Source organism: Coregonus lavaretus (assembly GCF_964263955.1).
Source record: "Coregonus lavaretus genome assembly, chromosome: 1".
Classification (NCBI taxonomy): Eukaryota; Metazoa; Chordata; class Actinopteri; order Salmoniformes; family Salmonidae; genus Coregonus; species Coregonus lavaretus.
This window is the reverse complement of record NC_139988.1, coordinates 51484644-51500618: the sequence shown is the minus strand read 5'-3', so window position 1 is coordinate 51500618 and position 15975 is coordinate 51484644. Positions and strand designations below refer to the sequence as shown.

At 44.0% G+C, this 15975-nt stretch overlaps 1 protein-coding gene across 5 annotated transcripts in view; it reads left to right on the top strand.

Moving 5' to 3' along the window:
• Positions 1-15975, top strand: part of LOC311109672 (KH domain-containing RNA-binding protein QKI) — a gene marked incomplete at both ends in the record, with an annotated part of 77633 nt that overhangs the window by 49029 nt on the left and 12629 nt on the right. For all 5 annotated transcript variants that reach the window (XM_084152633.1, XM_084152632.1, XM_084152630.1 and 2 more), the window contains one exon: positions 2270-2413. In XM_084152633.1, coding sequence (XP_084008759.1) covers positions 2270-2413 — 144 coding nt within the window. The remainder of the gene's footprint in view (positions 1-2269; positions 2414-15975) is intronic.

Here is a 15975-nt window from a genome sequence, read left to right as displayed (position 1 = left end):
GACAACACATTATCCACACATATAATTTCAAATAAGTGATTCTCAGTAAGAGGCATTAGATTCCTAAATCACTGCACTACACAAAATACAGGGACAGTGGGACACAATCACAGACCGCAAGTCATCAATTTCCCATTTGCAACTAGAGTGAGAAAAATGATTTGTTTTTGTATACCTGATTGTTGTATAAATCAGATCTTGATTTTTCATTTGGGAAATAATGAGGGGGGAAAGCACCAAATATGAGAAGAGAAGGGAGGAGCAAATATTTGACTAGGCTTCTCTTCCTTGTGACAAAGCCAATTAGAGTGTGTCTTCCATATTTTTTTTCTCCATATCCCTACTTTCTCCTTTAAAAGGTGGGAGATGAAAGGAGAAGCAGTAGTCTTGGCAATGGCCTTTATCGACATACACCCCTGTCTCATCAAAACTCCCTCTCATTCTTTAAACAGTGGCATCTTTAATTCACATGTAAATCAAAGCATTTCGACACCTATAATTTTGGGGGGAGATTTATAGTATGTACAAGCACTGTTCCGGCTGAGAAACAAGGGGGTGTCAGGTTAATTTTATTGAAACATTTTAGTGTAGACTTGTTCATATACTTTCACCCTATTCCATACTCCAAAATACCGCAGTCCAAATAACAGTCAAATTCCTCTTCCCTGAACATCAATCACTTCTGTACTAACTTGATAAGATTGAAAAATCCAATCTAGACAATCTGATTAACAAACCAAATCTAGGTCCTTTTTTTGTTCCTGTCAGCTCACACACTGTGCGCTGTGAGTCTCACACACATCACACACATCAGACATGTCTGTGTTCAGAGTATCGTGTATGTCTGTGTCAGGCTACACGCTTCATACCAGTTCAACAGAGAAACAACCCTGATCTGATATTGCCCTCTCTCTCTCTCTCTCTCTCTCTCTCTCTCTCTCTCTCTCTCTCTCTCTCTCTCTCTCTCTCTCTCTCTCTCTCTCTCTCTCTCTCTCTCTCTCTCTCTCTCTCTCTCTGTCTCTCTGTCTCTCTCTCTCTTTATATCTCCCTGTCTCACTCGCTCTCTCTCTTTCTCTCTCTCTCTCTGTCTCCCCCCCCCCTCTCTCTCTGTCTCTCTCTGGGTTAGGTATACAAGCCTTCTTTGTACAGGAACGCCACCTTTGATGTCATGTACTGTGTGTCCTGTCTTCCGCTGCGGTGTCCTGGGTTTAGGCAGATCAAAGTGGAGTCTTTTCGGATATGCCGTGTTTTTGTTTGTTTACCATGTTTTTTCTCCTTCGTTCAGTAATGGGTGGTTGCTGTTTGTTCTGTAGTGTTGGGCTGGCGAGGAAGAAGAGAAGGAAATGTCGGAGTTGTATTGTGTTGTTTTATTTCCAACACTGTTGACACATTTTATGCTAATATTGAGGCTGGAATTCAATGAAACCCACTCACACGCACTTCTTATTTTAAAAGCTGGAAGCATATTTATCTTAGGGGAGTCTACCTAGGACTGATGGTAGTAGGTTTTTACTATAGCTAAAACAATGACGTGATTTTCCTTCACCAGAGGAAAGGAGCTGCTGCATTAATACAACAATTCTGGTTCTATTGTATTGAGCCCTGAGACACAGCAGTGCTGCAGGTCTGTAGAGTAAAGAAGGGAAAAGATGGAGAGTAACAGCCACCAGTGACTTTGCGTAACCTCCTGGCTGTCTCCAGTTTACCCTATGGTTTGACCCAGACAGTCCCTTTTAGTCTCTCACGTGGAGGCACTGCAGTAACACTGGCTATTTTTGCCTCATTTTGAACAGATTAGCTTTATTAAATAAAGGAAAGAGGGAAACCGCTACACTGTCAGTGAGGTCTCATAAAGAATGTGGGGAGTTCAACGAGTCCATAGATCTTACATGCCTCCTGATATGGTGGATTTACTTTGGGATTTCTAGAACTCTTCTGGCAGTGGCACATGTCATGAAAACCATACCTATAGAGATATTTGTTTTAATTATCATATTATATTTTGGAGGGGGCAAATTGCACATACATGCATACTGACATAAATCATTGATCGTTGATCATATTTGACCATTGATCCCCATCAAAACATATATGGGGCCCGTTTCCCAGACACAGATTAAGCCTAGTCCTGGACTAAAAATCTATTCTCCATTGAGAATGCTGTTAGTCCTGGATTAGGTTTAATCTGTGTCTGGGAAACCGGCCCATGAAGTACAGCCTCTGTCTGTTTTTAACTATTTTCCTCCATTCTCTCCATTCCCCCCCTCAGGAAGAGCAGAACCGCGGCAAGCCCAACTGGGAGCACCTCAACGAGGACCTGCATGTCCTGATCACGGTGGAGGACGCACAGAACCGCGCTGAGATCAAGCTGAAGAGGGCTGTGGAGGAGGTCAACAAACTACTGGTGCCTGCGGTGAGTCAGTGGCCATGTGTCACTTCCTGTTGCTGAGGGCCCGTGATGCAGGGCTGAGAGGAAGCTCTCAGAGATGTCACCAATCAGATGTGTTTATTTAAAGACCTTAGATTGATGTCATAAGTGTTCATATATTTAGGAAGTGAACGGGGACCTGCATGTCCTGCATGGTAAAAACGGATTGGTGGTAGTTCGCTCTAGACCAGGGATGGGCAACTCCAGTCCTCGGGGGCCAGAGTGGTGTCACACTTTGTCCCCATCCCTAGTCAACACAGCTGATTAAACTAATTGCATTCTAAACTGAAGATCATGATTAGTTGATTATTGGACTCAGGTGTGTTAGCTGGGGCAAAAGTGTGACACCAATCAGGCCCCCGAGGACTGGAGTTGCCCATCCCTGGTCTAGACCATATTTCTGTGCTAAAAGAGTCATGTGCAAGATCATGTGCCATAATGTGCATGCGTGCGTGAAAAGATGGTCATCACACTTGCGGTGAAATTATGTATTAGCCAACAGCTTAATATTAGTATTTCCTTAAAATGTGCTGAACTTTATAGAATCAGCTCAAAAGTAATTGCCCTTTACAACCAATTACCGTTGATTGTACATCCAAACAGTCAGGTGTATGTCAGTGACTACAGATACTATATATTTAATTTTTATTTAACCTTTATTTAACTAGGCAAGTCAGTTAAGAACAAATTCTTATTTACAATGATGGCCTACTTGTAAAGTAGGCCGTACTACAGTATATCCTCAAATACATAAACCACAAATAAACATATAGCAGTTTCTTTTATAGAGAAATCAATATCAAAGATGTTGCTTTGTCAATCATGTTCATTTGTTTGTTTGATTGTGTGTGTCTCTGTGAGAGAGAGAGAGAGAGAGAGAGAGAGAGAGAGAGAGAGAGAGAGAGAGAGAGAGAGAGAGAGAGAGAGAGAGAGAGAGAGAGAGAGAGAGAGAGATATGTTTTTGCTGATCCACACGGTCTCCCTTTCATTTCCTTTTTGTCACTTGAAACAGGAAGTGAGATTCTTCATTGGTGAAAAGGGGAAGTTTAGGAAGGAGCCTGTAAGATGGGGTAATCTTCTCAGTCTGCCGTCTAGGCTTCCTCAACCTCAATAGAGCAGAGAGGGACTATTTTAGTTTGTTAAAGCATGACTGCCAAAATGACTCAGGGTTGAAATAAATCTGTGATTGAATGATGATTAAATTGTGTTGAAAGAGGATCATGGGTGAATTAGTCAGCCTGTACATTCACTCTTGGAGGAATCTTTGTATCATATTACATGTGTCCTTCATTGATACAGTATACCCTCCCCACGGTAGATGAATGACAATGATGAATGTGTAGCAGCCTATACTTAGTTTGATGTATCAATACATAGCCACTAGCCAGGCCAGTCCATACACAAAGTCCTCAAACCCACCTGTTGGTGTTTCTTGTAAATGAACAGTGGTTTCCTGTCTGTGTCTGTCAGGAGTCCATTTAGGAGAACGTGACATTGGAGGGCCTACATAAGATCATGTGATTGGCCGGCTGGCCCCTATCGGGTCATGGGTTCTTTCTGGGTTATGAAAGCTGTCATACACAGATCCTGACAGGCTGCTAACACAGAGAGCATGACCGGTGTAGCTGGCCTCATTGATCAAATAACCACTAAAAAATTAATGAAGAACACAAGACGAGTGAGGCCAGGCATCTGGGGAACCTGCATGGGAGTGACTGTGGTGTGTGTGTGAGCGTGCGCGATGTTGTGTTTACTGTTGGTCTTAGCTGTAATGAACAGGGAGAGGTTACCAACTTTAGTTAGTTGAAGCAGGGCTGATTTTCAGGAAATGAATCACTCACTGCGAATGAAGGACAGATTAGGAGATGACATGACATGTGGTCATCATCACACGCCAGAGAGTGAGAGTGTGTTTTTAAGTTTTCAAACCACAACATTTAGGATTTTTTTTCTCAAGTACAGAAACCTTTCAAGCACTGTTCCAGGCGTTGCACTGAAAAGGATAATAAAATATTGAAGTTTGCTTGATGGCCAATGTTTTTCAAGGGACAATGAAAAGTATTATTTTTACTTTTTCATTACTTTGATTTTCATTGTGTAGTCTAGTTTGTTGGAAATGGCTGTTTTAAAAGACTGTGAAGTGATGTGGCATATCTGCTGCTTTGCCTCGGTACTTCAGAAATAAAGCTAGGGCTCCGCCTTACTGGGCTGTCATGACAACTACCAGGGCCGTAGCTACATATGAGGACACCGAGATCCGGACCTCTGTAATATATAGATAATTTTTTTAGGAACTCAGTCGGGATCTCAATTTACTGTTGAGAGTTAGAATAGTAGAATACACAAGTTGCAATTACGAAACTTGGTTGTGCATCAGCAGTGTTCCTCTTGTTATATGTCACTCACTGACAGTCACTCAATTAGCCATGTCAGTTCAAATGTTTTAGATTAGTAAATTAGTCTATTTAGTCTAGCCAGCTATCTAAAGTAATCATGGCTGAATTACCGATCGGGAACACAGGGCACGTGCCAAGGGGCCCTGACCTCCAGGGGGCCTCCACTGATTTTTTTAGTCACTCTCACTCAGATATCATATTAACATGGCATAAGTCATAGCAAAATGTGTAGATTTGCAGAAGATTTTGCTTTAAAACTGAAAAAGAATCTCTCCATCCCATGGCAAAATGTGTAGAATTGCAGGAAATTAACTTTAAAACGTAAAGTTTTTTCTCTCCACTATTTAGAGGTTTGCCTGCAGTCAAAAAATTATTTGCCCACGACAAAATCTCACTTAGGGCCCCAAAAGGCTGTGTGTGTGCGCGCGCGCAAGTGTGTGTTTGCGTGGATATGTGCCAACATGCTTGTGGTTGTGTGTTAAAAGGACAATATATCAGATATTCAAAGCCAGTGTGGAATGTTTTTTTTGTTCTCCAAATAGCATTTTATAGTTTTTTAATTGTATAGAAATGCAGTAAATGAGCTTCAACTTGTCCGGACCTCACTAAAACTCAGACCCTGGCAGTCCTCTGGCCACCTCCAATAGGGATGTCACTCTTCCTCGGTCCCCAGGCTTCCACCACAACAGACATTAGTGTTCTGGCTATCAGAGTAGAGATACCAGCATCCTAAAGGTAAAAACACTATAAAACCACAGTCTCTGTTGCCCCCACTGCTCTGAAACCCACCCACCTGACGGTATCTCTCCTCTCCCCTCTCCCCTTTCTTCTCTACCCTCTCCTCTCCGCTCTCCGCTCTCCTCAAGCCTCTCCCCCCTTCCCCAGCTCCTCTTCCCTCATTCCCTCTCTCCCCTCTACCATTTACTTTTTCCCTCCAGCACCAAATAGCTTGAAATCACATCACCTACATAGCAATCACATCACATGCTGAGAGCCATAAAGATAGAACATCTCTATGCTGAGAACATCATCATCATTATCAGTAGCAGTCCCTGTGTGCTTGCAGCATTCAGTGACTGTTAACGGTGCCAAGGGCAATTTGTAGTATGAGTAAGACCAGTCCCCTGTGTGATTATGCTGGTACTACTCCCTCTGCAGTTTGCCACTGAGCCATACAAAATGAGGGAGACATAATAATGTGTACTGTGTGTGTGTGTGTGTGTGTGTGTGTGTGTGTGTGTGTGTGTGTGTGTGTGTGTGTGTGACTACATGTGCTTGCATGCACTCTAGCGGGCATATGCTCAATGTCCTGACTTATTCATCTGCAACAGATTGTCGCAATTAAGAGAGAGAAAGCTCAGATCTAAATCTACCATACTCAGAAAGTGCCTTCAGTGGTACATATGATTTATAGGGACATTGTGTCTTTGGACTGTCCTCCAGCCTGTCAGACCCCTCTGTCTGTCCACTGGTTGCATTAGCCTCTACACTGACCTTAACCATGTGAATCATCCCCATCACATTCATGCATTTAACCCTTAAACCTCCTCCCCTACACCAGCGAATCACAAAGACTCACATGCTCAATTCCTAGTACAGTAAATGGGAGGAAGTGCAACTTCAGCACTAGGCTGTGTGTGTACGCGCCAGATAAGAAAAAAGTCGACATCATTGGTATTAAAAGCACTCTGCCACCTTCTGCCACCTGCTTTGCAGGATTGTTATTTTTTGAAGTACGTGATTGGTTAAAATTGCGAGCCCTCTTTGTGTTGGACCGTTTTATGCAGTGATTTGATTGTTATATGCGGTAATAGTGCAGTGATTGGTCAAATTTGCAAGCCCTCGTATAATATGCAGGGAATTGTTGATTTTGCACACAAAAAATTTTGATCGCAGAATTGCAAAATCCTGGAGGGACTGCATAATGCTGTCACTGATAGGAGTGGAGGCTCTCTGCTGCCTGTCTCTCCCTGTGCCTCCCCAGTAGTAGCAGCAGTAGCAGGCGGACTCAGAGCCTAAACCATCGGGTGCTGAGGGGACCAGCTTTAATTAAAGTCCTGTCTATCAGCAGGGCCCTGCAATGGCTCCTGGCCCCCACCACTCTGACAGATAGAGGCAGGCTCTAATTGTCAGGGCCCAAAGATAAAGTGGAATTCAAATGGTGTGTGTCTCTGGGGTGGTGGGGGGAGGGGGGGGGGGGAATAGTTAGTGTGTGCGTGTGCGTGTGCATGTGCGTGTGTGCGCGTGTGTGTGTGGGTGCCCCTCACCCCTCCCCGTTGGCTTGACCAGCTGTGCAAGTATAGTGTTTGAGCAAACACACACACTACGTCTGGGACTCAAACCTCCTGCTGCCAAGACCAGCCTGTCAGGCATGTCGCCTCCTTAGCTCCTAGCCGAGGAGGAATATTGTATCTACACTTGACAGTTTTTATTAAACACTGAGTGGTTCACTCCATTTCTTGGTTTTGTCACCTTTTTTTTTTCTTTCCATCTTTCTCCCTTTGTCTCACTCGCTCTCTGTTTCTCACTCTCACTCTGTCACACTCGTTCTCAAACTCACAAACTCCACTCTGTTCATAAACTGGAATCTTGCGCCCAAGCACACATCTATACACACATGTTCTCTTGTTTGAGAAGGCCTTGAGTGCTGCTGAGATTCTAGGAGGCTGGGTGCATTGGTCCAAGGCCCTGGCCACTTGTGAATTTGAGTCTGCATCTGCAAGTTTCCAGGGAGTTCCCAGCATGTTCCATTCCATGGAGGTTAGTCACAGACAGCTGACACATTGTAGACAGGATTAAATACACTCTCACTAGAAGATACTTTAAAGGGGTTGGATATGCATCTGCAATTCCTGCACATCCTTAGGGGGTTGGGAACTTGATTCAAATCAATTCAATGTACAAGCCAGGGCAGGGGAGAATCAGCCATGTGTTAGGTAAGAGAGGCAAAGGAAGCTTCTTGTTGTATTATGAGTGAAGAGAGAGCAGTGCAGAATGGCTGAACAAAAGCCCACTGGTTTGTGGGAGTTCCCATCTGTTCCCTCTGCAGCACAATAGACCCTCTCTTGCATGACATGTTTTTCTGCTGCTCATGGTCTCTGAAAGTGCAGAGCCCCAGCCCAGGACCCAGGAGGGAGGGCCAGCCCAGCTGAATAGAGTTCATATGTGCGTGAGACTCGGTCGCTGTGTGCGTTTGGGGTGGGGTGGGGGTAGGTTGTGGGTGGTGTGCGTGTGTGTGTGCGTGCATTTGTGTATGCCTTCATTCATGCATGTAGGTGTATGATTATGTATGTGATTGATCTGAAGTGTGAAGATGTGTGTGTGTGTGTGTGTGTGTGTGTGTGTGTGTGTCTGGTGCTTGTATGTGTGAACAGCAGGGACCTCTTCTCTGGTCACATGATTGAGTAGTCATCTAGGTCTTTGAGGCTGAAAGACCATCAAAAGAGCCTTTGTTTACAACTGGAGTGTAGAAATCCTGAGCTGGGCTTTCTTCTCCTGCGGAGCTGGATAATACTCTCTGTGGGGCTCTCCTCTCCTCTCCTCTCCTCTCCTCTCCTCTCCTCTCCTCTCCTCTCCTCTCCTCTCCTCTCCTCTCCTCTCCTCTCCTCTCCCCTTCCCTTCCCTTCCCTTCCCTGCCCTGCTCCACTTTGGCCTCCTAAATAGACAAGAGTTCATCTCTCTCCATCTCTCTCTCTCTCTCTCTCTCTCTCTCTCTCTCTCTCTCTCTCTCTCTCTCTCTCTCTCTCTCTCTCTCTCTCTCTCTCACTCACTCACTTTTACTTCCATTCACTCTCATTCTCTTTTTCTCTCACATACAGACATTCTCTCATTTTCTCTCTCTCTGTCACTCACTCACTCACTTTTCCTTTCATTCACTTTCATTCTCATTCTCTCTCAAACACAAAGACAGACACACATTCTCTCCCCCTCTCTTTCCCTCTCTGTTAAATCATTTTGGAGAGTTGAGGATGTCTCACTGGGTAAACAGCCATGTTTGGGAACGCACCCAGTGGCTCCCTCTCTCTCTCTCTCTCTCTCCCTCCCTCTCTCCTCCCCTCCCTTACATTGGGGATCAGGCAGAAAAAACAGGGAATCGGGTGAAAGGGGGTAGAAAATGCATCTCCGTGGCAACCTGTTGAGTGGCTCTTGTCCCGGGGCTTCAAAAGAGGCCGAGCCATGTGACTGTAAATAGAGAGGCTTGAATTCCTCACGGACTGTCCATTTTCAGACAGCGAGGGGTGAGCAAGGACCCCCCAAGCGCTGGGAAACAAGCTGTCCGTCTCCATCCTCACCCTATTGCATATTTCTCCCCCTCCTTTTCCTCCTCCCCTCTGAGAGTGAGGGAATATTTCTGGGAAGGTTTCTATTAACTTGTCCAGTGATTTTCTGTTGACATTTAGAAAGTTCACATAGCAAATAAATGCGTCAATTGCCTACTACAGTGCGTTTCCATTTAACTATCTTGTGTCGATAAAAACAGCTGGACGTAATGACGTCACACCAAAAAATATATATATGTTTCGCAACAAACGACAGTGTCGAATAAAAATGAAGTGGTTGAAGTGTTTCCAATACCCATTTAGGCAAATTGCGCATTAATAAATGATAAATTGGCGACAGCCTGTATGCCCTCCCACCAATCTGTTTCATATCTCAGGTAGCCTGCGAAAGCCAGCATGGATAGATTACAATAATTGACTAATATTTGACATATTCTATTTATTCTCATGTGCCAACGTATTGGACTTGCACTCCTGTAAATCTAAAATAATTGGATGGTGAAACCAGAAAAGCAATGCGAAGCAATTCGGGCATTCTTGAAAGTCAGGACAATCCTTGTCCAGCAAAGAAACATTATTTTTATAGTTGAAAATATGGATTTTGCAAGCAGTAGGCATTTATAATTAAATGTGTAGTGGAGCTTTATAGTTACGTGATGACATCACATGCCCCACATACCTTCAGAGTTTTATTCGGCAATCATCATTTATTCGAAAAACACAGTTTCCATCATAATTTGTTACAATAAAGAAAGTTTGACAAAATACAATTCCACTCCTGTTGAACGGATAACATTTTTGTCGATCTTTAGAAAATGTCTGCTATATCTGCCGTTTCCATTATACATGTCAGAATGTTTTTTATTGCGACATTGCTTTTGTGGAATAAACCTGGGTCAATGGAAACCTGCCTAGTGTTTTGAGAGTAGACAGACAGACAGAAAAATGAATCTAGCTCTGCAGTGCTGTTTTGCTTAGATATAGCAGTTCACCAGATAGCTGCCTGCCTGCCTGCCACCCTGAGGCATGTGTGAAATGAAATGTCACCTCTGAAATAAAGGCCTGCTTCTGTCAAGAAAACATCGAATTTCTCACATGCAGGGCTGTTACTGTGTAATGGCACACTTGACTTCAATACTATTACAGACCTTTGTTTTTTTGTGTGTGTGAGAAATGATTGCAGAGGTGTTTATTGAACTGAGCGAGACTGAAATGGAATAGATCATACAGCACTCTGCAGTGGCTTCAAAAATGTATTATTTGACTTCTATGTATTTTGTTAGAGATCTATCCAATTGACATTTAAGTCATTTGGCAGACAATTTTTTTTAAGGGCTTGATCATTATGAGCTAAACACTTCAAAATTACCCTATGCACAGAAGCCTTTCACTGTTGCCTAAAAGCTCTCATACCAAACTCAAGGTCTCTGAGACACACTCAAAGAAAGTTTATCATGATCCATGTACAGTGGGGAAAAAAAGTATTTAGTCAGCCACCAATTGTGCAAGTTCTCCCACTTAAAAAGATGAGAGAGGCCTGTAATTTTCATCATAGGTACACGTCAACTATGACAGACAAAATGAGGGAAAAAAATCCAGAAAATCACATTGTAGGATTTTTAATGAATTTATTTGCAAATTATGGTGGAAAATAAGTATTTGGTCAATAACAAAAGTTTCTCAATACTTTGTTATATACCCTTTGTTGGCAATGACACAGGTCAAACGTTTTCTGTAAGTCTTCACAAGGTTTTCACACACTGTTGCTGGTATTTTGGCCCATTCCTCCATGCAGATCTCCTCTAGAGCAGTGATGTTTTGGGGCTGTCGCTGGGCAACACGGACTTTCAACTCCCTCTAAAGATTTTCTATGGGGTTGAGATCTGGAGACTGGCTAGGCCACTCCAGGAACTTGAAATGCTTCTTACGAAGCCACTCCTTCGTTGCCCGGGCGGTGTGTTTGGGATCATTGTCATGCTGAAAGACCCAGCCACGTTTCATCTTCAATGCCCTTGCTGATGGAAGGAGGTTTTCACTCAAAATCTCACGATACATGGCCCCATTCATTCTTTCCTTTACACGGATCAGTCGTCCTGGTCCCTTTGCAGAAAAACAGCCCCAAAGCATGATGTTTCCACCCCCATGCTTCACAGTAGGTATGGTGTTCTTTGGATGCAACTCAGCATTCTTTGTCCTCCAAACACGACGAGTTGAGTTTTTACCAAAAAGTTATATTTTGGTTTCATCTGACCATATGACATTCTCCCAATCCTCTTCTGGATCATCCAAATGCACTCTAGCAAACTTCAGACGGGCCTGGACATGTACTGGCTTAAGCAGGGGGACACGTCTGGCACTGCAGGATTTGAGTCCCTGGTGGCGTAGTGTGTTACTGATGGTAGGCTTTGTTACTTTGGTCCCAGCTCTCTGCAGGTCATTCACTAGGTCCCCCCGTGTGGTTCTGGGATTTTTGCTCACCGTTCTTGTGATCATTTTGACCCCACGGGGTGAGATCTTGCGTGGAGCCCCAGATCGAGGGAGATTATCAGTGGTCTTGTATGTCTTCCATTTCCTAATAATTGCTCCCACAGTTGAGTTCTTCAAACCAAGCTGCTTACCTATTGCAGATTCAGTCTTCCCAGCCTGGTGCAGGTCTACAATTTTGTTTCTGGTGTCCTTTGACAGCTCTTTGGTCTTGGCCATAGTGGAGTTTGGAGTGTGACTGTTTGAGGTTGTGGACAGGTGTCTTTTATACTGATAACGAGTTCAAACAGGTGCCATTAATACAGGTAACGAGTGGAGGACAGAGGAGCCTCTTAAAGAAGAAGTTACAGGTCTGTGAGAGCCAGAAATCTTGCTTGTTTGTAGGTGACCAAATACTTATTTTCCACCATAATTTGCAAATAAATTCATAAAAAATCCTACAATGTGATTTTCTGGAATTTTTTTCTCTCATTTTGTCTGTCATAGTTGACGTGTACCTATGATGAAAATTACAGGCCTTTCATCTTTTTAAGTGGGAGAACATGCACAATTGGTGGCTGACTAAATACTTTTTTTCCCCACTGTATCCCTCTGAATACATAACATACTGTAGATACATACAGTAAAATATCACCTCTACAAGAGGTATTTCCACCAGAGTATTCTCACAAAAATCTCTATATCAATACACTTCTTCACTATTACAATCCAGATTGTTTGGCTCTGACAATGATGGAGATAAGACCCTTTTTGAGAGCAGATCGCAATTCCAATTCACCGCCAGACCACCAATCAGAATGCAGCCTGTAAGATGAATAATGGACAAGGACATGCATTTTTTACACGCAAATCTCCTCAAGTCTATTTTTCAAAAGGAAGACAGGCAGTTGGCCTCTTTCGGAAGATTAGAGAACGTTAAGAGATGTGGAGAGAAACTGTATTTTCCCCGCTGTCCGTATCTCTGAAGTACGGGCACAGAGACAGACAGATTGGGGAGGAAGTGACATCGCTGTGGCGGTCTTTTAGCGTGTTGTGAAGGCTGAGTAGTGTCTTCTAAAGGGAGATAAGGGTGCTGGGGCACCGCAGCAGGGTGATGCCTGCCGTGCCCACTGTTTAACAGGCATGTGAACCCCAGTTTATGCCAATGTGGTGGGTAAACAATCCACTGTAGAGAGAGCAGGCCCGCCTGTCTGTGCCACTCCAAACACTCAACTGAGTTTAAAGGGAGACTGCTTGCGTTTGTGAAATTCCCAGACTTTTCAAAGCTGTTCATTTAATGAGTTTATTCTCCCCTCCTCGTTTGATCTGTATTCTGATGGGAAGAGGTGCCCTGCGTGGTGGAGTAACCCACTGTGTTTACCTGCACTGTGTACCTTTGATCGTAGGGGTGCGTGTGTGCAGGTGTGTGTGCGTGTGGTGTGTGCGTGTGTGTGTGCGCGTGTGTGTGCGTGTGTGTGTGTCTGTGTGCGTGCATGGCCAATTGGCTAGTGCAGATTCTAGCTGTGTAGCTTGCAGGCATAACTAAATGAAACACAGAAAGGTTTTGTGCACCATCCATTCCTAATGTGCCCAGCTCATGTGAATGTAGATCACTCTCTCCTACTGTGTCACTGCTCTTGCTCTTCACCCAAAACATGTCATTCACACAAGTCATAAAACCCCTCCATTACTGGGGGCTTGTGTGTAAATCCTTCTAACCTTGGAGACAAGGTGAAGTAGGAAGGATAGCAGTCCCATTTCAGTGACCTACACCATGGTTATTCTTTTAGAATTGTGAGAGGGAAAGGGGCACATTAAAACTGTCCTATTTTGGAGGATAACCAACCTTAATAACAACCTTATCATAATAACCAACCTTATCATAATAACCAACTTTATCACTGTAATTACATTAATAGTAATACAGATCACTACACAGATGTTAGATACAGTTCGATGGATAATAGCTCTATCATATTACAGGCTTGTGTTTATACAGCAAGTCATACAAAAAGGTCCCAAAAGGTCTCCAGTATCCTCGAGCATACAGTCTTTGCTATGTTACTCATAGTTCAATTCAACCTTTACATGTAATCACACATGTAACCGGCTAATGATGTGTATTATAAGCCATACAACTGATTTATTGATATTGATTGATTCTGCTAATACAGTATTAACCTTATCAAATCGTGTTAGAGTCAAAACACTAGCCCATCCTACATTCTTTCTCCCAGACAAGTGTCTCACAGTGATGCAGTCATGTCTAAGCATTCTATCAGAGCAGCCTATTAACATGCAGAGATCACACACAGTAACCTCATGCACTGGGGACACCACCACTCCGCTCCCTCTCTCTTTCTCTTTTGCCAAAGCCAATTAACATGAAAGCTCCATGCACCTGGAGCAGCGCAGGGAACTCTCTGAGATTACCAAGTGAGATGCTGAAGGCTTCCTTAAGTTTCCCGCTTCCTCTTTACTTCCCATGACCTACCATGACTTTGAATTCTCACCCAGTTGTGAGAGTGTGCGTGTGTGAGCACACAGTGGCTAGTTATCATACACAGTACACATAGACACACACACAGTTGGACAAATATACTTAGCTAGTACTCTTCAGTAAGTACACGCTACCCATGTACATGTAAATATGCAAACACATGCCATTGCCAATACTCCAGGGTTGTTGTGATAGGTTAAACAACATTTGTAATCGAAAAGCACACACACACACATACACACACACACCTATTTCCCTGTGACCCTCAGCCATGTCCTGTCCAACCAGGAAATACTTTTTCCCCGCCCAACCCCAGACTGTTCTCAAAATAACCTGTGGTCTAATTTTACCCTCCTCATCTCTCCTCATTGTGTGAGCCCGGAGACAAAGGAGAGACGGCCAGGGTATGCTGTTTGAACCTTACATAATCAAACCTCTTATTGGTGTTTGGACATTCAGTTGCACTAAGTTGTGTAACAACTTGTTGACTCTTGAAGGCCCCATATCCTCTCTGATGCATAAGTCACAGATCCTACACATGTTGTATAGTGTAAATATAGCCTTTGCTACCATTGTCTCTGGTCTCCATGGTAGCAACAGTGGTACTGTTGCGGTAAACATGGACAGTGTTTTCACTGTGCATTTTAACGAGTGTTCATCTAATTAGCCAGCTAAAAGGGGTGCTACAACTCTAATTAACATATATATTGGATTAAGAGCCAATTACACTCATGAAGCTGTAATGCTGAGGCTTACATTAGTCTTTATCTCTCACTTTGGACGTGTGTGTGTGTGTGTGTGTGTGTGTGTGTGTGTGTGTGTGTGTGTGTGTGTGTGTGTGTGTGTGTGTGTGTGTGTGTGTGTGTGTGTGTGTGTGTGTGTGAAAACAAACAGGAAACAAGGCCTTTCCACAGAGTGTTTTCTCTGTACTGATCAGCAGCATCTCTGTGTCCTGTCCCTGTCTCAGCTGAAAGGGAGGGTGGGTGTAGTGAAGTGTGATGTTCAGCTCTGCACTCCTGCCTGTCTATAGCTGCACTGTAATTAATGGGGACTGTGTCTCTGGAAGGAAAAGCCCTGGCTTGCAGTTAACTAAACTCCCAGCCAAACTTTCCCTCTTCTCTCTCACTCATCAGACCCTCTCAAATGGCTGATATCATTAGCTCTAGTGCCTTCCCCTCTCTTGGCTCTGGTGCAAGTAGAGATGGGTTGTAGCCGGATTGAAAGTTTGGGGAGAAACTGGTTGTTGGGAAACTGGTCGGAGTGTCCGTGTGGTTGGAGAGACAGGAAGGGTATGAGAGAATGAGGCGACACCGTGGCTGGCTGCCAAGACCGAGGAGGGAACAGAGGGGGATGTTCAGAGATGGCAGCTGTACTCGCTGGGAGTGGGATGAGTTCCTGGAGAGAGAGAGAGGGGAGAGCGAGAGAGAGGTGTCCGGTTTCCACATCCACCCCGTCCTCCTCCGTGTCCCTATCCAGCCAATTAGAGCACAACCCTGCCCGTCCTCCTCCTAAACAGCCAATTGGAGGGACTGTCTGAGTTGACGGGCGCAGCCCCTCGCCCTTGAAAGGGGGAGCTACATTGTAAAAGCTGCTGTAATGATGTAATGGAACTCCAGACCACTGTGTTAATTGGTCTTTTCACCGTCATCACTCTACTTTGCATTTGTTTCATGTCAGTTACCAGAAATACACAGAGGACAAGAGCCACAATTGAATGAGAATTGCGACCATAAATGTTTATTGGAATTTGTTCTGTAAAATATGAGAAAGCGATAGTTGTTTACTGATCATATTTAAGACCAAAGTTAGAGACAGAGATCAGAGACAAAGCAAAAGAGTGCTCTTCAGTCTGACATGGAAAGGGGTAGGCTGGCAGTCATCGTGCTCCCAAGGTCATAGTGATCCCAG